The sequence below is a fragment of the Budorcas taxicolor genome, chromosome X, assembly GCF_023091745.1.
Source record: "Budorcas taxicolor isolate Tak-1 chromosome X, Takin1.1, whole genome shotgun sequence".
Taxonomy (NCBI): domain Eukaryota; kingdom Metazoa; phylum Chordata; class Mammalia; order Artiodactyla; family Bovidae; genus Budorcas; species Budorcas taxicolor.
The window spans coordinates 29,276,387-29,300,239 of NC_068935.1; the positions used below are offsets into that span (position 1 = coordinate 29,276,387).

Consider the following 23,853-nt stretch of genomic DNA (forward strand, 5'->3'; position numbering starts at 1 on the left):
AGATTCCCCAGGCTGATAAGGCAGCCTGTAAACACCCAGCAAGAGGAAGGGGCAGAGGGCAGGCGACCAGATGGCAGGAGAAGGGGGAAACCGGAGCCCAGGCCTAGCTGCAGGAAGTGGGGCTTGATGTGGAAACATCCTGTCCAGCGGGGACTAGATTGGTGGCCGGCAGCGATCACTCCCTCCACCGCGGAGGCAAGCTCCACACCAACTGGGGGTGGCCTGGGCGCTCGGCCAGGAACCTGGTTCACGACATCTCCAAAGGATGTGATCAGTGAGTCTCATGAAGGGTTATTCTACCACCTAGCACTGCGGGTGGGCAGGGGCAGCGGGTGGGGAGGAGTGAAATCAGGTCCAAGCCCCCGCCTCATCCCCCCATAGAGAAACCAAGGGGTGAAATCCTCCGAGAGCTTGTGACTTTTGCAGGAAAGTCCTGGTTGTCACCATGCCTGTGAGGAGCATCAGCTGGAATACCTAGTCGCAGCCAGCTCCCTGCAGCACTCCAAGAAAAATCCGGTATCCGACATGCCAGTCTCTTCCATCCTGCAGTGCTTTATAATGAGAACCTCAATGGGTCAGAGCTGGTGGAGCCTTTTGTGAAGGATCACCAAACTCAACCACTTCACTTAACAGATGGGGATGCTGGGGTTCAGAGAGGGGCAGGGACCTGGCCATGCTCATGGAGACCTAGGTTAAAGGCCCAGCTCTAGAGCATTTTCTACTCCTACCATGTTGCTTAAGACCCCGCCACCATGCCTCATGCTGCCTTGCACAGTCGCTGAACTTCAGCAGTTATGGTTGCTCAGAGTTATGGGGAGGCTGATGGGAGGAAGGGAGCCTTGGAGTCAGAAGTAAGAAGACTTGGAGTGTGGTCTGAGCAGTTCTATCCTCATCACCCCATAACGAAACTATACCCAATAGCAGTCACTCGCCCTTTTCCCCCAGCCTCCGAGCCTCAATTTTGAAGAGACACTTGCTATAGAAGTGTTTTGAGGGGAAAAACCCCAGCAATATCGTTTAGGCAGATGTGCTAACCCAGCTTACCGCCTGGGGTAGGGGGGGGGGTTACATGCGAATAGACCTTACCACAGAGAATAGGGTGGGCCCAACGATAGGCCCCAGGCCACAGACCTGGCACCTATGAGGTGTTCAGTTCTGACTTTCCATAAATATTTGAGTAAATATGTGAACCAACACCCTGAGATAAGAACCCAGACTTAAATTATGTGTAAGTCGAGAGTGAGTGTGTATTTATGGGGCAGGGACCATGCCTAGGCCACTCCGGATCTGGAGCCAGGAACCCTCTGGAAACAGGCTCCTAAGGTACAGGAATAGGGGCAGACTCCTTCATCACCAGAAACTTCATCACTCCTACTCCACAGTACTTATCCTCCACAAGGGCTCAACTCGTCTCCATTTGGGTGCATCTTTGCCCAGGAAATTAGGTTTCACCTATCACATGGAGCCTAAAGGGGACTAGGACATGGGAAGCCTTAGTTGAAGGATCTCATAGGGGCTCTGAGCCTTCAACCCTGGGTATAGAATTAGGACCCTGAACAGATGGTTGCCAGCATGGGGCTGCATGGGAAGAGCACAGACATTGAGGTCACACAGACCTGGGTTTGAGTTCTGCCTCCATTCTTGACAGGCAGTGTGACATTGGTCATGTTACCTCATCTTTGCTAGGTCTCATTTGTGCTGTTTGTAAAATGGAACTATTAAAACAGGATTACTACCAAAATACATGTAACTGAAAACAAAGTTCAAAGAGCACAGTAGTTGGAAATAAACCTGGCTTCAAACCTGGGCTCTGCCAGTCACTAGCTACTTTGGGATGTTGTAAGAATGAAAACAGATAGCCTATGGAAAGTGCCTGGTGTGACATCAAGCCCACGCTCGTACCCAGTAGATGTAAATCCATGCTGTCCTGTCTCCCTGTAATGGTTACTCTTTGGTCTCCTGCCCCAGAAGCAGAGGAAGCAGCCCGGAGTGATATCCGAGGGCGCAAAAGGAAAACCTTGCCCGCTTTAAACAAGTACCCATGCCCCCCTGCCCCTCCTGCCACAGGCCCACGGCCGAGGCCACGGCGGCCACACCCGCCACCCTGGGCCCAGCCCTAGCTCAGATTGGTGCCAACCCCGCAAGCGCTGGCCCTGAGCTGGCAGTGATCTCAAGTGCTTCCACCTCCTCCGCCCAGTCAGATGTGCTTTCCAAACACGTGCCACCAGTTCTGAGTCGGGCTCGTAACCAAGCCCTGGCCCTGGGTTTGCACTGCAGATGTAGGGAGGGGCTGGCAGGGGCCCAGGTGCACATCCAGATGTTGTCTCTGACGCTTCCTTGGCATCTTCCATACCAGCTGTGAAGCAGTATTCACTCCAACTCACGGGGCGGAGCAGGCAGTCCCCTCACGGGCGATGGGTCCTATGGCAGAGGTGCTGGCTCTTTTTGGCCCTGGAGGCATAGAGGGAGAGGGCAGAGGGCAAAGCCAGATTGCTCTCTTGACAGGAGGCCTGCTTGGGCTGGACTCTTGGTCAAAAGCCCAAGAAGATGATCTCTCAGAGCCGAGAGAGGTAGCAAGACCATCTTCCAATCCATTTTTGTTGGTCTTCTCAGAGCCACCATTTCTATGGGTCCCCTTAGCTTTGCTCACTGCTACTTGAACCTCATGGAACAATATTACCACAGAGGGCTGAGGTGGTTGCATCTACCCACTATGAGGACCTCATCCCAAGCACTGAGGCTTCTAGAACCATTGTCATGTACTTCTAACCTGTCTTCAGGAGAACTAACAACTGGGCAGATGTGCAGAGCCTCAGGTGGCTGCTGCTCCTCTGACCCATGGCCTTGGGTCACCTGCCCTGGTCCCTTGGGGGCATCCAGCCCCACTGCTAGGAGTACCGCCTTGCAAAGGCAACTGGGAGGCATTTACAAGTAGAAGTCACCACACCAAATCAGCAGCAGCTATGGAATGTGATAGCTTCCTGTTCCATCACCTAGAAAATGCCACCACCCTTGACTCGCATGTAATAGAATACTTTGCTCTCCATTGTTGCCTCTGCCCTCAGTGCTAGGGACAAAATCATGCAAAGTTATGATGTGCCATTCATTTCAGTGTCACCTGCTCCTCCGAAATAACCCCTGTGGTTGGCCTGGTATCCCCAGGCATTCTTGCTTCAACACGTCTCCCCATGTGAAGCTGCCCAGGTGGACATTGACCTCAGCATTTACAGCCCAGTCTTTTACCCAGCAGGCGCACTCTGCTCCCTGAGGTGATCACCAGGTGAAGCGATGAGCTCACGTCTACGTATCTGCTAACAGGAGAGGGTTTATGGAGGCAACTCCACCTCCCACCCAGGTCCTGGCTCCCCTGGCCCAAGCAGGCTGGCAGAAGAGCTGCTGGGGCGCCCCCTTGTGTAGACAGCTGTCTCCTCAGCCTTCCAGTTAGGGATCGTCCTCACTCACTCGCAGGGCCCCTCCCCTCTCTGCACTCTCTGACCTGTGTGGGGCAGGGGCGGGGCTGGGAGGGCCAGCAGGCCCTGAAGGGGAAACTGCTGAAACCCCTGGGACAGGAAGTGGCAGAGAGGGGCTGTTTCCTCTGGCAGAGCAGGGGTGCGGGGAGGGCTGGCCCTGTCTCCTGCCTGTCTGCTGTGGGCTCTGGGAGCCAAGGAGAGCTGAGAGTCCTTCTCTCCTTTCCTCTACCCACCCCCACCCCCGCAGTAAAGCTCCTGGACCACTGAGGTGGGGGTGCTTCCTCAGAGGAGGCCGTCTTCATTTTGCAGGGAGAAGAATTCAGAGAGAAGGGCAGCAGAAGGGAAGGGTCGGGGCGGGGGGGCCCACATGGTAGGGAAAACCACAGCTGAGGAGGGGCGCCTTCTGTGAGGTCTTGTTCTGAGAGAAAATGATCAGAATGGTGCCTGCTCAAAAGTATGTGAGTTGGAAATGCAGGACACTGCTGAGTCTCTAAATCACAGGGCCAGAAAGGGCCTGAGGCCATGCTGTCCAACCCCCACCCCACCCCCCTCCACCCCCTGCCTCGCCTCGTTGTGCGGCTGAGGAAACTGAGATCCACAAAGCAATAGTGACTTACTCAAGGTCACATCGTGGGCCAGAACATTCTGATGAAAATCTAGAGTTTGTATTTGATGTTCCACGGCTCCCTCCAGGCACCTCTGAGTCTGTGACATTCTTCTCTGAAAGGAACTTGATGAATGTATTCCCTCTGAAGGGGAGTGAAGCCTTTAGTCCAGGAGTCAGCAAACTTTTCTTTTAAAGGACCACACAGTAAATCATGTAGGCTTTATGGCCCATGGGAACTCTGTCACAACAACTCATGATGCAAAACCCACCCAGACAATACATAAACGAATGCGTGTAGCTGCGTGTCAATAAAACTTTCTTTGTGGACACTGAAATTTGAACTTCATATAATACTCCTGTGGCATGAAATATCATTCTTCTTTTGACTTTTTCCCCCCAATCATTTAAAAAAAAAATGTAAAAACCATCCTTAGCTCACCAAACACACAAAAACAGATGGTGGGGTGAATTTAGCACGTAAAGCATTAGGAAGAGGAGGTGGTGAGGGAGGTGAGCCTTCTTCAGGTGAGAGGAAAGCAGGTAAAGCTTTGAACAGGACGTGACATTTGCTTCAGATCTTGAGTGCCGGATGGGAATCAGAGCTGCAGGAATTGGGGAAGGGCATATCGGGCCTGGGGGACGGTGTGAACAAAGGCACAGAGGTGGGGAAATAATTGCAAAAGTTAAATGCGTTCTGCACATGTGTGGCCTCGTTGTTTGCCAGTCCTGAGTCTCGGGCTGCTGTCTGTCCTCACCAGAAGAAAGGGTTGGCTTTTTTGAGGCTGCCTAGAGACAATGAGGAGGGGAGGAAGAAAGGTCACCTAGGAGTCACAGCGACTAGCTGTGTGACCTTGAGCAAGTCACTTCTTCCTCGAGAACTCTGCAGCCAGATGACAGGAAGGATGGATGCACTGATCTTTCAGGGCCCTTTTAACTTTCACATCCTGAGACTGAATCAAGGAGAGGCTTTCAGTTTTGTGGGGAGGAGCCCCAGGAGCTCACAGTGACATCGGGGCTCAAGCTGCCCTCCCTGCCTGCCCACCCCCACCCATGGGCTCTTTTCCACCTTATCCTTTGTGCACAGGATACTGGACTGCCCCTTGCTTCTGCTCACCTGGAAAGTGGCCCGCAGTGGAAGGAGGCATTTGGAAGAAAGCAGGTCTCAACCTGGAGCCGCCCCTCCCAACTGGGGGAGCCCTCGATCTGAGCGGGGAGCCTCTGCATTTGTTTCTAGGACACGTGCTGGCAGGGACCTCAACAAAGAACGCTGTCCCTCCAATAAAAGTTATCTGACTTAATATCCTGTTGGTATCTACTCACAGATTGCCCCAGCTTCTAAAAAAAAACACTAGTAACTTTAATTAGCCTCTGGTCAGTGTGTCTGTCCATGTCCCGCCCCCACCATGGAAGCAGATAGACTTCCTAGGGGCAGGGGCGGGGTGGCAGAGCATCTTTCATTCAGCACACGTGGCTTCCTGCCACAGTGTTCGGAATGTAAGCCTCACCAGGCCAGGCCTGCTTATCTGGCCACTGAAGGCTCATGGAAACTCCTCCTGCCAGGAGATGTGTAGATGTGTGTGTTTAGCAAAAATGACTCTCTGGGCCGTCTTTTGTTCCATTATTAATCCTGATTTTTTTAAGATCATCCCGACTTCAAAATGTCCGAACTGAACTCATGTTCTTGCCATACTTCCTGCCTTAATCTCTGTCTTTTTACCATTCTCATGGGAAGAACTGGCTGCGACCTTGGGGTCTTTACAAGTCTATATGACCCCACCCTCTGTCATTTTATTCCTTCAGGGTGGACCCGGGAGTCACCTCCTTGGTTCCAGCCACCCATCTGGTCCCCTTCCATCTCCTCCACTCAGTCAGATCAAACTGATCTTCCTAGAGAACTGCTTGTTTTGTGCCCCTCCCTTGCTCAAGAATCAACAGTGACTCCCAGTTGCTTTCTGGATCGAGGCCTATGCACTTATCCCCCTGATTTCCCTGTGGTCCCCTCCCCATAGTCAAACTTGTTTCTGCTCTCTACCATGTTTGATAATGGTTGGTTATGTCCCCCTCAGTGTCCATTTCATCCCACTACCTCCATTTCCCTTTCTTCCTGTCCATGTAGGTAAAGATATCATGAATGCTTAATGCATGACCTCAGCCTGAAAGACACAAATCTGACCCGGAAATCTAAAAACACACTTGGAATGTAACAGAGCTTTCACCTATGTTAACTTTCTGGCTTTCCACGATGACCCTTTGTGCTAGGGAGGGTGTCCCCGTTTCACAGAGGAAGAAGGTGACCTACCTAAGCCCCAAGGCAAAGCTTCTCGCCTGTGCCCTTACGGTTTGCAGAAACCTCTGAGGTCTTCACCTAGGCTGTGGCTGGCAGTGCACCCCCCTGGGGGTTCTGGAGCTGCCTCAGACTTGGCTTTGGCCTTTTTCCTGCAGCCTGTCCTCCTCATCACTGACTTGTTCTTCTCTTCCCCTTGCCGGGAGTTCTCGGCCTCCTCCTGGTTCCTGGAGCTCTGGAGAGGAGGGTGTGGTGGCTGCAGGCACCTCCAGGGGGTGCTCTTTCAGCTTTCTCAGGTCAGGCCCGTGGGAGTCAGGGAAGCTGAGAAAATAGGTTCCCTTTGACATAACCCTTCCCCCACCTCTCCTCCCCTACCGGGGCTTCTGTAGTGCTCTTCTTGCCACATAACCACAACCCAGAGGGCTGGGGCCGGGTGGAGGTGGTGAGGACAGGGGACTGGGAGCACCCCTCCAACCACAGCCGCCTGTCCCTCCTGCAAGGCCCCCAACCTTAGCAAAGGAGCCAGCCCCCTCCAAGGCGACAGCTGGCAGCCTGCAGCCCACCCTGTCTATGTTCTAGAGCCATGGGGGCACTTCCGGGAGCTTAATGGGGTCCCCAGTCCCCTTTGGTCTCTGGGAGGTCACCTGTAACTTGTCATCTGAATGAGTGTGTTAATTTTCAAAGCACTTTTCTACCACCATCTTCATTCACCCGAGACACCCTGGTGAGCCCCTACTAGACCTGGATTCCCCTCGGCCCTCACCCACTTTAAGGATGACAGAAAGCAGAGCCCAGAAAGATGGCTGACTTCTCTGTGGGCCCACCTCTTGTTGGGATGCAGCCGGGAGAAGGCTGATGGTCTCCTGGAGAAAGAGGAGCATGCGTCTCTGTGCTTGCAGCCTGGAGCCTTAACTGCCCCTCCATGGGGCCAGCTGTGGGGCTGGGAAGGCAGGGGCAAGCTTGCAGCTGAGAAAGGGCAGGGACAGTGGGAGAAGAGCTCCGGGCCTGCCTCACCGTGAGAGCTCTGACAAACCCTACAAGGAATCAGGCAGTGACCGAGGGCCAAGGAAGGAAACTGGGTTTCTTGTAAATGAGCACAGAGAAACCCCAATCAACAGAGCTTGCAAAACATTTATTTTTTTCCCTCCCTCTTCCTGATTTCATCTCAGATGGAGGGGGTGGTAGGAGGCAGGAACAGAGTAGAAGAAGCTGACAAAATCGCTGTGGCAAGCGCCCCTTCACTGGGCATTTTGCTCAAGGAGGGGGGCTCTGCTGGCTGACTGGAGTCCAGCCCTAGTTGGACCAAGATTGTAGGGGAGTCCCACACTTGGGCTACTTCTGCTTGGTCCATGGCTGCAGACTGGACCCCTGGGTCTGACCTTCTGTCTCTTAAACACACGCCGCTGATCACGTGGTGCCGCGTGCAAATATGCTGCTTGATGACTATTAGCCGGAGGAGGGGCTGTTTTTAAGTGGAGGGTACAGCTATTCCTGGGGTAGTTTCCACTTTGTTTGTGGTTGTGGGGGAGGAGTGTTGAGGGAGTGGGAAATGGCATGAAGGAAATTGTCACTTCCTTTCCAGAGAATTCCAGAAAGGTTTCAGGGAGGACGGGGTATTTCAGGAGTGAGGGCTGGCTGTGAGAGGATGAGGAACGTGAGAACGCTGCTCTGCGGGCCTGGCTGACCATCTGGCCCCCATGTTTGCTGGCGTGTGTGAAAATGCCACGGGTGTTATTAGCGATTCTGTGAGAGCCATTGGCTCGGCTGAGCGGCTGTAGATTTAAACTTGCTCCACGGAGACTGCGGACGTGGCTTTCACATTGGGGCTGTTTCCTGTGGAGGAGGCCCCAATGGGTGAGTGCTGGACACCGCTTGACGTGTTCCAGTGACAGCCCTAGAGAGGGTCTGAAGGGGGCCCAGCTGTGATGACGCAGAAACAGCCCAAACCACTTCTATTTTGCTATGTTGGTTTTGAAATGCAGTCACAACCACAGAGAGCCAGAGGTGTGCATTGCAAGCCCGGGATGTGGGCGCCTTCGCTTGCTTGCTCCCTCCTGTGGTGTGCCTGCACACACACATTCACACACACGTTCAGTAGCTGGGGCCATATGCTCTCACAGAGGCTTTGCTTTCAGCCCAAGCAGGACAGGCCCTGGGAGCCAGGGATACTGCAGTGGCCTCAAAGGGAGCAGAGCTCTTGCCACTCTGGGAGTGGACTTTGACTGGAGCCAGCTGTGAGCTTTGCAATGAAGGGGTGGGGTGGGAGGAGCTCAGCACCGGTTACTATGGGTTACCAGGTGAGCCCAGGGTCCTTGTGGACCTCCCTAGCCTCCCACTCACCGATAAGGCAGTGTCCAGGCCTCTAGGCAGCTGAATCTGTGTCCCAGAGCGTCTCTGAGGAGGGGAGCCCCTGTGTGGGCCTCTCTGGCCTCCAGCAGGGCGGGCCTTCTGTGCTGGTGGCTTCTTTGGTTTCAGGTTCCTGGGAGAGGGAGGTTATTTTGAGGGACTTGGGGGAGAGTGAGTGAACATGCAAATGACTGCTCCCCACCTCTCACTTTCAAATCCTCAAACATCTGAAGGGGGAAGGGTGAAAGCTTCTGGACTGGAAGGTTCCATAGGGGTGAAGGGAGAGTTTTCTTAGCCTTGACCAAGAGAGTAGGACAGCCAATCCCGCCCTACACACACACACACACACACACACACACACACACACACACACACACACACACACACACACACACACACACACACACACACACACACACACACACACACACACACACACACACACACACACACACACACACACACACACACACACACACACACACACACACACACACACAGTTCACCTTAGCTTCAGACTTGAAGAATCCTGAATTTAGATACTGAGATATGCTGATACTTAGAGAAGGCAACTGGATTTGCCTTTCTTTTATTTCAAATCTCTCTTTGCATTGATGGCTAAGGGCTCCATCCAATCTAGTGCAGAGCTGCCTTCCCTCTCCTACCACACACCCCCCCAGCAGAGTGGACCCTGGGGGCTCACCCCTAGGATGCATGGGCCACATACACATTCTGCTCTGGCATGCTCTCCCTGGGAAGCAAGAGGATTTTGAATTTTCCATGTTGGGGGGGGGGGGCGCTGGGCGGTGGTGGCCGCTAGGCCCCGCCCCAGCCCACTTCACCACAGCCAGCTTCTACCAGCCGGCAGCAGCTAGTATTAGCTCGAGCTTGTCATTCTCACGGAGGCAGGCCTGGAGGAGGAGGAACTGATGACCGTGCTTGTGGCTCTGCTGGCCCGACCAGGACCAAAGCCCTTTGACACACAGAGGCTCTCACGCACTTGTCCCCACACCCGGCACATACATATTATCTGCAGTGTGCTCGCACACCCACAGGGAACTCCCTCCCCAACTCCTGCTCCTGGTTGTAAATTACCATGCAAAAATACACAGACATAGCACACACACAGCGCACAAGTTTCTCTCTTTCCTGTAACCTAGACCACTGGACACCCACCCCACACCCAGTATACACATGCATATACTTACAGGCCAGAGAACACACCCCACCTCACTGGTACCGATTGACCAGTGTCATTCATTACTGTGATCGTTCCACCAACACACATTGGGCATCTACCACATGCTAAGCTTCATCAGTGAGGAGCACCTGCATCCCTGCCCTCAGTGAAGCCGCTTTCTAATGGGGGAGGTAAGGAAGGCACCCAGAAGTTCCCCAGGCAGAGAGCTCACAAACATCAAACACTGATCTGCGAAAAGAAGCCAGAGCGATGAGCAAACCTGCAGGGAAAGGCCATGGCGGAATGACCTTGGAGGGAGAGGGGCAGACACAGGAGTTTCATGTTTACACAAAGTGGGATTAGGTGAAAGTGATCACCTTTCATTTGATTAGTATGAGAACGCTTCCTGGGGGCAGACAGCCGGCCTGTGGGAGGGCGGGAGCTGCGGAATGCAGGCCTTGGGGCGCTTTGGCTGGGGGAGACAGACCTTCCAAGCATAAATGGCCCTGGAAGGCTTCTCTGGGAGGCCACAGACACCCGGTCACGTGGGTCATGTGCAGGTGGGGTGGGGGTGGGCGCCGGTGGTGGAAGGCCGTCCTAGCCTCGCTGTGCTGGGCCTCTCATTCACCCGAAGGGAAACTCAGACCTGCCAGGTTGAGTCAAGTGACTTCTCAAAGTTTTTTGGTTGGGGGTGGGTGGCAAGGTGTGGGGGTGAGTGTGGGGGTGGGGAGAGGGCGGAGCCAGCCCTGTGGGCTAACGGAAAGGAAGTGGAAGAGGCCTGGGTGTCTCCTGTCGGGGAGAATGGTCATCTGGGAGGGTCATCCGTGGTCCCCCTCCCTTTCCTCCCCTTTGCCCCTCTCTGAAGTTCCTCATTCCTGGGCCAGGAGGAGGTTTTGCCACCTTGGCACTGGCAAAGGAGTGCCGAGGAGGCAGGGGTCAAGTGTGTGGCTCCTCCTCTGGTGCATGGAGCTGATTCTTCAGGTGCTCGTGATTGAACCAAGCCAATCATAGGCCCGCCACACCAACACACCATGTGGATGCCACACAAAGCCAAACCCTCTAGGCCAGAGCCATGGTACCTGGAGATGGAGAAGCCTGAGTGTTAGGGTGGAGATGCTGAGAATGCTTTGGTGGGAGGGGTGTGGAAGGGGAGCTGGGGCTTTGGGAGCCAGGCTGGTGTGGCGCCCGATGACTTGAGAAGGGCAGGGGGCACAGGAAACAATCAGAGGCCCAGTGCCATGTGAGGGCCGGAGGTGCAGACTGTGAGTGCCAGAGGCATTCTGGGAAAAGGGAGACATGTGGGCTGCAGCAGACAGATTTCCTGGAAAAGGGGGCCCTGAGCTGGCCCTGGAGGCTGGGGAAGGTTCCTGTGGGCCCCTCCCCCAGCTGGGGCTCTCCCAGGGTGACAGTTCACTCTTGAAACTGAAAGCAAAGCTAAACCAAGAGCCCAAGCCACATACATACAGCACAGAGGCCATTGTGCCCGGCATCCCCAGCGGGTGGTGGTGGCTGGGTGGTGACTAGAGCAGGGCATGTGGCCCCCCGGCCCTCTGACATCACGCTCTCTGGAGGCGTGGCCGAGTCTGAGAGTGCCATCCGCTGTCGCTGGCCCTGACAGCACAACCTTTATAGTGAGAGATCACTTCCCCTGTGGACTCTGCCCTTCAGAACTAAGCGGCCCCTACTCCCAAGGTGGACTAAGTCAGGCAGAGTCTAGAAGACCATCCTGTGCACCCAGATATCCCCACCCCAGATCCCTCACAGGGGTCCTTTCCCCAGCCAAGGGAATTGTAGGGTTCTTCACGCTCCATCCACAAGGCCACTCAGGCTGTCCTGGCTTCCCCTGTGGCCACACCCTGGGGATTAATCTTCAGGGTGGAGAGTGCGCCAAGTCCCGCTCTGTCTCATCTTGTCCACATGGGGTGGTAAGTGAGTTAGACTGTGTATCTTTGGGGTCCGCTCAGGCGTAGGTCCCCGTGACCCAGACGGGCACCAAGGCTCAGCCCTTCTGTTCCCACTGTCTTCCCCTTTTCCTGCCATCCCTCTTCTGGCAGTCTGTCCTGGGAACAGGACCCAAGGAAGGTGACTGGCTCACTGCCCCCATCTCTCCCTTCTCCGTAGGTCGCTCCTGCGCTTGGCCCAGCCCAGCATGCAGCCTTGAACCTGGGTTAGGCCACCGCCTACTCCAGTTCTCTACAGCCCCTATTGTACTGTGACTCAAGGAGTAGGTGCTAGGCTCAAGGTATCTGAATAGCATCTTTTCATCAAGGAAACACCGCGGCTCCAGTGGGCCCTGCAGGCCCCACAGTCAGCTCTCTGACAAGACAGCATGGCTGTTGCCCTGCAGCCCAGTGACCTGATCTTTGAGTTTGCAAGCAACGGAATGGATGACATCCACCAGGTATGGCCCCAGAGAACAGAGCCTGGTCAGCCGGCACAGATGATCAGATAGGTACAGACAGGCAGGCAGATAGCTGGCTGGCTGGCTAGCTACCAGTCAGCAAATACTGATCAAGCACCTACTAGGTTCAAGGCATGGCGGCGGTGGGCCAGGCAGACTGTGCCATCAGCTAGTCCCATGTGGCCAGGCAGTAGTCATCAGGCGGTCACTTAGTGAGCTCGTTTGGCCAACATGCAATTACAGGGCACACACAGTTTCCAAGTCAGCCAAGTAGCTGCTATGCACACTAGCTGATCTGTCAATCAGCAATGGGGGGCTGAGTGCACACGTGTACACTGACCTTCATGTGCGTTCTTTGGCCACTTCACCCCATGTCACAGTGAGAAAGGTGCTGAGACAACCACACAGTAGGACGGAGAACTGCCAGCTGGCACCGCAGGGTACAGTCCATCCCCTGGCACCTTCAGACTCCTGTCCTAGCATGGTTGACAGGCCTTTCCATAACTGTCTTTTCAACCACCATCTAAGGATTCAGAATAAACTGGAAATTGGGTCCTCTGGTCAGAGGAAATTGGAAACTAGGACAGAATTCTGGCACTCAGGCCCCTGCTGCTGCATCCCTTGCCCAGCATCCTCCTTCCACACACTGGAGAAGAGGAGGCAGCCAGGTACTGCAGAAGGAAGGGAAGATTAGTGGTCCAAAGCCCTGAGTTCTGATCCCAGTGTGGCCACAGTGTCTCCTGGGCAAGACCTGTCCCCTGCCCTATCTGGCTGCCATCTCCCCATCTTCATCAAGAGGAGGTCCAGCTGGATCATCTCCAAGGGCACCCCAGCCTAGTCAGATCCCTGTGAGGACAGGAAACTTCGTCCTGTCTCTAGTGACCAACCAAAGGCTGCCCCCTAGTGGTCTTGGAGCACACGGTGCTTTCTGTCCTGCTAGATGGTAACCTAAAGTGGCTCAGTTTTATCCAACACCTCTGGCATGCCTAGCCTCCTGAAACAAGGGAAGAAAAATCTAACCTTACCTGGGTTCTCAGTGTGGCTAGTCATCTTTTACTTGTTTCTAGACCACTCAACAATTCTTTCTATTCTTCCTAGAAGCTGCTCTTCCTAGAAGCTGTTCTTACCTCCTGAACCCACAGCTGCCCCTCCACCCTCTGAGACAGCCTCTTCTCCAATCCACAGCGGAGCTCAAAGCCAAGGATGCCCTCACTTTCCCTCCTCCCTCCCTCTTAGCAACAACATCACCTGTTCTTATTTCCTTTCTGCTGGCCTGGGAGAAAGAAGTGGCCCTCTTCCTTCCAAGGGCAACACCTACCCCGGGGCTTAATCTGTTCTCTCCTGCCACCTTCCAGACCTCACACCATCCTTCACCTCCTGTCTCTCTTGTGTCTTTCACACCTCCCAGACCTCTCTCCTCAACCTAGAACATCTTCGTGTCCCCCTAACCCTAAGAGAAACCCTCCCTCCCTTCTGCCCGCCTCTTTAACATACCACCTCCTTAGCTCTGTTCTTCTCCCCAGTGTGACCTCCATCATCTGGGTTTATGTTCTCACCTCCCTTCTCTCACTGTTTTTAGGAAACACTTTTTGTTGCAAAATACAGTATGAATATAAAACAGATAACCTGTAATTGAAAAGAATCTGAAAAAAAATATTTTTAGAATAACTATAAAATTAATACTCATTAACTCACCACCCAGGTTAAGAAATTAAATGTTACTAGTCTCCTAAGGGGCTTCCCTGGTGTTCAGATGGTAAAGAATCCACCTGTAAAGCAGGACCTGGGTTTGATCCCTGGGTTGGGAAGATCCCTTGGAGAAGTGAATGGCAACCTAATCCAGTATTCTTGCCTGGAGAATTCCATGGACAGAGGAACCTGGTGGGCTACAGTCCATGGGGTCACAGAGTCAGATATGACTGAGCGACTAACACTACAATAGTCTCCTCGGAGTCCCTGATGCTTAAAGCAAATAATCAGAACCTACTGTATGCCAGACTCTGTTCTAAGTGCTTTATGTACATTGATCCATTTAAACAACCCTATGTGGTCAATAATATGATAACCCCAGTTTTATAAAGGAGGAAACGGATACACAGAAAGGTATCTTGCCCAAGATCACACTGCTCATAAATGGCAGAGTTTGGTCTCAAACCCAGGCAGTCTGGCTGTAGATCAGCATGGTCCAGTAGAGTTTTCTGATATTCTAGAAGTGCTCTTAGCTTCCCTGGTGGCTCAGATGGTAAAGCATCTGCCTGCAATGTGAGAGACCTGGGTTCAATCCCTGGGTCGGGAAGATCCCCTGGAGAAGGAAATGGCAACCCACTTCAGTACTCTTGCCTGGAAAATTCCATGGACGGAGGAGTCTGGTAGGCTACAGTCCATGGGATCGCAAAGAGTCAGACATGACTAAGTGACTTCACTAGATTTGTGCTGTCCGGTAGGGGGCCATGTGGCTATGGAGCACTTGAACTATGGCTGATGCAACTGAAGGACTGAATTTCAATCTTGAAAAACTTTATATTTACATTTAAATAGTCACCAGTGGCTAGCGGCTACCGTGTTGGACAGACAGCTCTAAAGTGAAGTGAAGTTGGAAGTCGCTGGGTTCAGTCCCTTGGTCGGGAAGATCCCCTGGAGAAGGAAATGGCAACCCACTCCAGTACTCTTGCCTGGAAAATCCCATGGACGGAGAAGCCTGGTAGATTACAGTCCATGGGATCGCAGAGTCAGACACGACTGAGCGACTTCACGACTTCACTTCATTTTAGAGCTGTCTGTCCAACACGGTAGCCGCTAGCCACTGGTGACTATTTAAATGTAAATATAAAGTTTTTCAAGATTAAAATTCAGTCCTTCAGTTGCATCAGCCATAGTTCAACTGCTCCATAGCCCCATGGCCCCATACTGGACAGCACAAATCGAGTGAAGTTGCTCAGTCGTCTCCGATTCTTTGCAATCCCATGGACTGTAATCTACCAGGCTTCTCTGTCCATGGGATTTTCCAGGCAGGAGTACTGGAGTGGGTCGCCATTTCCTTCTCCAGGGGATCTTTCTGACCCAGGGATTGAACCCAGGTCTCCTGCATTGCAGGCAGATGCTTTACCCTCTGAGCTACCAGGGAAGTCCCACAGACAGCTCTAAACTCTGGCCTTAATCACTATACCCACCTGCCTGTCTCCCTTCATCCGTCTTCTCTGAGACCCCAGCACTCCCCTGAAAATGCTCTAGCCAGGTGACTGCCCAGCAGCCAAACCCAAAGGCAGTTTCATCAATTTTTATTCTTCTGGATCCTTCAGGAACATTAGGTAAAACTGAGCATTCTCATTCCTTTTTCATGAAGAAAGAATTAATAGCCCCATGAAAGAAAATTCAGAAAAGTAGAAAGGGGAAAAAAAAATCACCTGTAGTCCCACAACCAAAATATAATTATTATGAACATTCCAGTACATTTCCTTCTATAAATAATTTTTAAACAACAGTTGCAATCACACTTATTTTATTTTTTATTTTTTTCACACTTATTTTAGAAATTTACCTTTGTTTGATTTTAGAATAACTGTGTCCTCTAGGGGTCAAATTCTCAACCTGATGATTTTACCCACTCACAGTGATGAGCTCATGGATACATATTTTTGACTCCTTGATAGGTATCTCCATTTTAAATATCTCAATGGTACCTCCAACTGACCATATTCAGACACTTGCTCTCTTATCTTTCTCCAAAAACCCGCTCCTCTTCCTTCTGGCTTCCCCCTTAACAAGAACAGTACCCCTATGCGCCCACCAAATCAAGCCAGAAATCGGAACCCTCTCCCCCATCCAGGCTCTTACCTTTTTTTTAAAAAAAATTATTTTATTTTATTTATTTGGCTGCATCAGGTCTTAGTTGTGTTGCGTGGGCTCTAAAGCTCGAGGGCTTAGTTGCCCAACTAGGGTGGATCCTTAATCACCAGAGCACCAGGGAATTCCCAGCCCTTAACTTTTTATGTCTCTAATTCCTCTGTTCTTCCATCTTCATTCCTACTCTTATCATCACAAACTGAGCCCTAAGATGTTCGCGATCTGAGCCCTTCACCCTGTTACCCAACCCTGAGCGTAGGTTGAGTCCCTCAGCTGGCTATAGATTGAGCCCCTTGCCCTTGCTATTGACAAATCCTTTCCCACTGGTTTCAGAATGAGCCTAACTAACCCTGGCCACAGGTTAACCCATAACTGTAACCAGTTACAACTGCCTGCCCTTGGTTGAGTGAAGGTGGTACAGAGCTAACCCATTTCTACCAATCAAGACCCCACTAGTGAGTTTGGACCCAGAGCAATGTCATGCCCTACAAAGAACAGCCCCTGAGGGATCCAAGAGTTAGGAATTGCAAGAAGGGCCAGATTCTGGTACGGAGGGCTTCCTGGGAGAGGTGGGTAGGCCTTGAACCAGATCGCTGTCTTCTCCGTAGCTAGAAGATCCCTCCGTGTTTCCAGCTGTGATTGTGGAGCAAGTCCCCTACCCCGAATTACTGCACCTGTACTCAGGCCTGGAGCTGGATGACGTTCACAATGGCATCATAACAGATGGGACATTGTGCATGACACAGGATCAGATCTTGGAGGGCAGTTTTTTGCTGGCAGGTCTGTTTCCTTCCTGGGCAGGGAAGGTGTGGAGGAGGGAGGGGTTCTGTCTTCAGGTAACAGTAGCCCACTGAGGCTTCTAGTGACCCCATGCAGCCAGGAGCAAGGCCCCCAATAGTTGGAAATTAGATGGGGTAACTAGGATAAACAGAAGGTAGTACCACTGTAGAGAGGAGAAAGCCAGCTAAATGGATCCATGATCTCCTGAGAGGCAGTGGAACAGTGAGGGGAGACCAGCTCTGCTGGGATGGGTGTAGAGAAAGGTGGAGAATCAGGGTGGGAGGCATGCTGCTACCTTCCCGGCTGCACCTGGGCTCCTTAGCCTTGTTCTGGCGGCACCCACTGCCCTATGTCCTGAGGGAATTTTCTTCTCTCCCAACCATGGAACCTGGCACCAGATGACAATGAAACCACCTCACAAACCGTGTCAACCACTGAAGTCTTGCTCAACGTCGAGTCTCCCAACAACATCCTGGATGACAAGCAGATCTGTGAGTTTGAACTGTGGTGCCTCAACTCGCGGCAACACAAAATTCCATTTTAAAATATCACATCTGCATATTGGATTCTCAGGGGCCTGTGTGTGCAGGCTAATGTACCCACACCACCCCTATACTTGTTAACATGCTCTTGAGCTGTGCGTGGAGTGGGATGGGGCAGAATGGCCCCTGCAGACGAGGAGGAAGATGGAGTGACTTTTTATAACTTCTTATAACCAGGTTGACTGGTTATTTTTTCCAATTTTTAAATTACAGTAAAATACACATAGGGCTTCCCTGGTGGCTTGGTGATAAAGAATCTACCTCCCAATGCAGGATACACAGGTTTTGATCCCTGGGTCAGGAAGATCCCCTGGAGGAGGAAATGGCAACCCACTCTAGTATTCTTGCCTGGAGAATTCCATGGACAGAGGAGCCTTGTGAGCTATATAGTCCATAGGGTCACAAAGAGTCAGACATGGCTGAGCGACTGAACAACAAACTACACATAACATAAAATTAACCACCTTAACCATCTTTCAGTGTTTGGGTCTGTGGTATTAAGTATATTTGTTATGTTGTGCAGCCACCATCATCCTCTCCAGAAATCTGCATTTTGCAAAACCTGAAGTCTATTCCCATGAAACACTGACCCCTCATTTCCCCTTCCCCTCAGCCCCTGGCCACCACTGCTCTACTTTATGTCTTAATGAATTTGACTCCTCCCGGGACCTCAGATGAGCTCAAGTGCACAGTATTTGTTTTTTGTCGGGGGACTGGTTTATTTTACTTAACATAATGTCCTCAAGGTCCATCCACGGGTAGCACCTATCAGAACTTCCTTTTTTAAGGCAGAATGCTATTGGCCAGGGTAACGTCAGGCCGCTCTGCTGTCTCGCTGAGCTCCCAGGATGACTGAGCCAGATGTGGCTTAGTTAGAAATGCACCGGGCTGGATCCTCCTCATCCCTTCCCTGTTCTAGGAGGTTGGCCCCTACCTCCTGCGATGGCCCATGAGGCAGGCTCCTCCCTCAGTAAATACCCCCATCCAGGCATCTGCCATGACTCTACAGGAAGATTCCTGGCTCCAACTGACCTTCCAAGGAGGTGCTGGGATACAAGGTGGCAAAACAGCCATGAAGCTGCAGGTTCCAATTCCTCATCCCGCCTCTGGCACTAATTTTCACTCAGGATTCAACAGATATTTACTGAGTACCCTCACATACCAGGCATGTGTGACCCTGGGCACATGCCCTGCCATCTCTGGGTCTCAGTCTCCTCATCAGGGCTAAATGAGGTCTAAGGGCCCTTCTGGTTGTAAAATGAGTAGATGACTAAATGAAGGTTGCCCTTTTCCCTGGGTGTCACCTGGAACTTCCCACCACCAGCGGCGGGCTGCACATGTGGGTGCTGTGATTGGGGCCAGCTCGTGCCCACAGCTCTGCAGATGTTTCCTCTCCTCGTGCCGTGAGACACAGGAGGCATTTTCAGACGTGTCCTGTGTCTGGGGCTGTGGGGAATGACACTTCGCCCCCACACCCACCCCCCAGGAACCCACTGTTCTCTTGAACATGGGGAGACCACACTCCTACCGTGTCCTGGGCCCACGCCACCTCAGGCCTTTCTTCTTGCAGTTAGCACCTCCGAAATGCTTCCAGAGCCAGACCCTGCTCCAGCCATGACACTGCCCAACTACCTGTTTCCTGTCTCTGAGCCCGACGCCCTGAACAGGGCTGGTGACACTGGTGACCAGGAGGAGAACTGTCTGGAGGAGAAGGTCCCCAGAGAAGAGAGCGCTAAGAAGACTGGAAAATCAAAGAAGAGAAGTAAGATGGGGGAGGGGGGGCAGAGAGTGTGTGTGTTTCTTCAAGGGGCTGGGCAGTAGGAGAGGGCTCAGGGAGACCATGGCTAGAGGTGAGTGCCATGCTTTACAGACATATTCAGAGCATAGCTCTCTGGTGTGGCAGACAGATGGAAAGTCCTACCTTCTGGAAAGCCAGGCTTTGTCAGGTAGCTTGCCTAAAGCCTGACATTTTCCAGGCCACTCCTGTCTGCCCAGCAGATATGTAAATGCTTATTAGCAAGCCTATGACCTCAGTGGGTTGAATCCTGCACTGAGTGTTCAGACACCAGCCTTGGCCCCCTGGCCAGTTCCTGGCCCTCTGGGGGCCTCTGCCTCACTCTCTGCTCTTAGCTTCCTTCTTGGAGCTTACGGAGCCAAGACTGTATATGGTAGAGAACTCTGGGCTTTCCCAAGCCCCATGTTATTGATTTACTCAGATGATGGCTGGTCGATACTGCCGTGTCAGTATGGCAGCCAAAGCCTGGTGCCACACTTATCTGCACAACAGGCACGCCTTCAGACTGCCATTTTGTTTCAAAAATTAGGTGAGGCAGATTCTGTGCTTGTAAAGGTGACTCATTGCTAGCACTCCATGGCCCCACATTGTTTGGGGCCTGAAATGCAGGTGGGCCCTTGGGTGGGTGGAGCTACCTGAGTGCGATGCCTGTGGAGTGTGACCCCAGGCCTCCAGCCCCGAGGCAACCTGCCTCTTCCTTTTCGCCGGGTGCCCCTCAGTTGGTAAGCACCTGGGCCCTCTGTCTCGGGAGCCCAGCCCTGTAGCCTCAGCCCACTCCCACCTTCCCCCCACCCTCAGTTCGGAAGACCAAGGGCAACCGCAGTACCTCACCCGTCACTGACCTCAGCATCCCCATTCGGAAGAAATCGAAGGATGGCAAAGGTACAGTGGGGAGGTGGGTGAGGTGGGAAGGGAGCCGGCGGGGGTGGGTGGGGTCTGGGCACCCCATCACCACCCTGCTGCTCTGTAGGCAGCACCATCTACCTGTGGGAATTCCTCCTCGCACTTCTGCAAGACCGGAACACCTGCCCCAAGTACATCAAGTGGACCCAGCGAGAGAAAGGCATCTTCAAGCTGGTGGATTCTAAAGCAGTGTCCAAGCTGTGGGGGAAGCAGAAGAACAAGCCTGACATGAACTATGAGACGATGGGCCGGGCACTCAGGTAGGAGCCCCTGCCCAGAGGGCTCCCCAAGCTTCTTCCTCTGTCCCAGGAGCCCCTTGCTAAGGGGCCTCCAACTTTCCCTGAGAAGATCATCAGGCTCTGTGTGGGTGATGAGTAAGTACCTTGCTCCTCCTGCGTGGGTCATCTAGACACTCTTCTGTGGAGCGAATTCCTGGGCCCATTCCCGCAAGTCTCCTGTGACTCTCCCATTTGCTTGCCCCCCAGCCCATTTCCCAGGTCCTATCTGGGAGGGACAGTCCCCTTCTTGTGTTTCTGTCCTAGCCTTTTCTCTTTTTAGAGTGGAAAGAGAATTTCAGGGCCATCCCCAAGAAGGGCTTCCTTCACATTCTGCAAGCCAGGGACTGAGGAAGATGGGTCTGACTTAGCCACAGTCGGTCTCTCAGGCTGGGGGATGGCTGAACCCCCATCCTCCACCCCCTCCCATCCTTCACTCACCCCATCCTCTGTCCCAAAGCAGCATGAGGGTCAGCATTGGAAATCCCCTTTCATGGACCCTTTGAGTCATCAGAGGGAGATCTCAGAAACTTCATAAAAGCCTTCTAAGTCCAAAGTGCCCCTTCCCTTGCCCAGGGCGCCCATCTGCATCCCCCCCACCGGCCCTGGAGGGCACTATGTTCCTGACACTCCCCGCTCTCTGCCCAGATATTACTACCAACGAGGCATCCTGGCCAAAGTGGAAGGGCAGAGGCTGGTGTACCAGTTTAAGGAAATGCCCAAGGACCTGGTGGTGATCGAAGACGAGGATGAGAGAAGCGAGGTCACAGCCACATCCCCTCAGGCCTCTGCTCCCTCCACCTCCTCTGGCGGCAGCTCCCGGAGAGCCAGTTCCCGGGTCTCGTCTAGAGCTGTCCCGCAGGGCAAGGGTGACACTTCTTGGGAAAAGCCGAAGGTGCAGCATGTTGGTCTCCAGCCATCTGCGAGTCTGGAATTGGGATTGTCTGTAGACGAAGAGATCCCCACTACCTCCGCCATGCTTGTCTCTCCACCAGAGAGCCAGGCCAAAGTCACCAAAGCTGTGAGGTAAGGGCGCCCAGGTCGTTCTGAGTCTTCCCCTAGGGATGGGGACATTTTCAGCTTCTTGCAAAGCTCTGCTCTGTCTCTTACTCCCGGGACCCTCACAGCATCCCTGGGAATCCAGTGGGACACTCGTGGCTTAAAAGAGGGAAAAGTGACTTGACTGAGGTCACACACCAAAATAACAAATGGCCAAGCCAGCCATTGACCTGGGGCGTCTTCTGTTGCCAGCTGGGGCTACTCCTATTACCCCAGGGCACTCCCCAAGAACCTCCACTCCTGGGCCCATCCCCACAAGTCTCCTCTACTCCAGAAAAGAGGCAGCAGAGAAGGTGCCCTTCTGCCTTCCTCAGGCCCTCCCAAGCCCACCAGGAAAGCTCTTGTTACTACTCGTCCACACTAAGGCTCCTCCAATTTTCCCTGAAAAGTCTGGCCTTTGTCTGGGTTATACGTGTGTACCTATTACTATGCTGATGTGGGCCACGGGGATGCTCTTCTGAAGAGGGATGTCAGTACACTACAGCGGTGATAAACACAATCTCTGGAGGCAGAAAGCCTAGATGTGTCCCTGTTGCTGGCTGTGTGGTCTAGGGCAAGCTACATAACCTCTCTGTGCCTGTTTCCTCATGCAGGAAAATCAGATTGTTAACCTTATTCAACTCATGGGCTGATCAGAAGATGGAGTGAAATCCCACATGCGAACCATTTAGAATGATCCCTGACCCAAGCTAAGGCCCCAACAAACAGTGGCTGAAACACCTTCTGCTCCATTCCCCCAGTGCCCTCCTTCCACGCCTCCTCCCTGAACCAAATGTGCTTTCTGCTTCTCCTCAGTACTTCTTCCGTGCCCAGCAACATCCACCTAGGAGTGGCCCCCGTCAGGTCGGGCTCGGCCTTGACCCTGCAGACCATCCCGCTGACCACAGTGCTGACCAACGGGCCTCCTGCCAGTACTACTGCTTCAACCCAGCTCGTTCTCCAGAGTGTTCCACCTGCTTCCACCTTCAAGGACACCTTCACTCTGCAGACCTCCTTCCCCCTGAACACCAGTTTCCAAGAGAACCAGGTGGCAGCACCGGGGGCTCCGCTGATTCTCAGTGGCCTCCCCCAGCTTCTGGCTGGGGCCAACCGTCCGACCAATCCGGCACCACCCTCAGTCATGGGAGCTGGCCCAGCGGGGCCCAGCTCTCAGGCCCCTGGGACTGTCATTGCAGCCTTCATCAGAACTTCCAGTGCCACTGCAGCCCCTGGGGTCAAGGAAGGGCCACTGAGGTCCTCATCCTATGTGCAGGGCATGATGACTGGGGCCCCCATGGAGGGCCTGCTGGTTTCTGAAGAGACCCTGAGGGAACTCCTGAGGGAGCAAGCTCACCTTCAGCCACTTCCAAGCCAGGTAGTTTCAAGGGCTTCCCACAACCCAAGCCTTCTGGGAAACCAGACTTTCTCTCCTCCCAGCCGCCCCACTGTTGGGCTGACCCCAGTGGCTGAACTTGAGCTCTCCTCAAGCTCAGGGTCCCTGTTTACGGCTGAGCCTAATATAAGCACACCTGGGAGCCTGCTGACTAGATCCCCAACCCCAGCCTCCATCTCCCCATTCAACCCCACTTCCCTCATTAAGATGGAGCCTCATGACATGTAAATGGAGGGGGTCGGGGAAATGTGACTGCCAGGCAAGGTTGAGCAGCATTTGTACACGGACTTCCTCTAAGAGAGACTGACCGAAGCAGCACACCAGCCCTTACATTTCAGCAGGGTGTCAATACACCAGACCCCATGCCCCACCCCTGCCTGGTGTCACCATGGCCAAGACAGGCCCAGTTGGAGCATCCCTGGTGTCAGACCATGGCTTTCAAGAGTATTAGGGGATATGCTCTTGTTGGGGTAATGGGCTGACTTGCTGATGGAGGCAAACCTTCTGAGATGTTTGTAACCAGGGCTGGGGTAGGGGCTTCATGAGAAGAGTCTTTTCACCTGGCTGTATTCCACCGTCTTCGTTCCTTCTGCAGAGTATTTACTATCCCATATGTGAATAGCTCTGTATGTATTTGTGTGTACTTGTGCGTCTGTATCTCTGTTTCTTTGGTGAGGATGGGGGTGTAGCTGTGAGGTCTTCAAGGGTGTGTGTCTCTTTGGGGGTCAGCCACAGAGATGGGGAATTTTCTGTTTTGAGGGAAAGCATTCTCCCATTTCCCTTTGTACAAGCCAAGATTCGGTTGTTCTGAGACTATGGGGTACAGGTTGGAGCCCCGAAATCCGGAGAGATGTCACAGAGCTGGGGTAGGTCTGGGGAGGACAGCTTTGATGGGTGTGTTTGTTGGGGAAGACGGAATTGCAGGGGACAAAGAGAAAGCCATGTGGGATAAAACCCTGAAGAGAGGGAAGGAATTCAGCCCTGTGGAGCAGCCCC

The 23,853-nt window shown here is 53.1% G+C and overlaps 1 protein-coding gene across 1 annotated transcript in view; it reads left to right on the forward strand.

Annotated features, from left to right (window-relative positions):
• Positions 1-23,456, forward strand: part of ELF4 (E74 like ETS transcription factor 4) — a 35,952-nt gene extending 12,496 nt beyond the window's left edge. Inside the window, exons 2-9 of the mRNA XM_052663533.1 lie at positions 12,009-12,288; positions 16,740-16,911; positions 17,310-17,402; positions 19,024-19,215; positions 20,047-20,130; positions 20,219-20,411; positions 21,075-21,452; positions 22,281-23,456. Of these exons, the coding sequence (XP_052519493.1) occupies positions 12,217-12,288; positions 16,740-16,911; positions 17,310-17,402; positions 19,024-19,215; positions 20,047-20,130; positions 20,219-20,411; positions 21,075-21,452; positions 22,281-23,085 (1,989 nt within the window). The 5' untranslated portion in view covers positions 12,009-12,216 and the 3' untranslated portion in view covers positions 23,086-23,456. The remainder of the gene's footprint in view (positions 1-12,008; positions 12,289-16,739; positions 16,912-17,309; positions 17,403-19,023; positions 19,216-20,046; positions 20,131-20,218; positions 20,412-21,074; positions 21,453-22,280) is intronic.
• Positions 23,457-23,853: the final 397 nt, after the last annotated feature.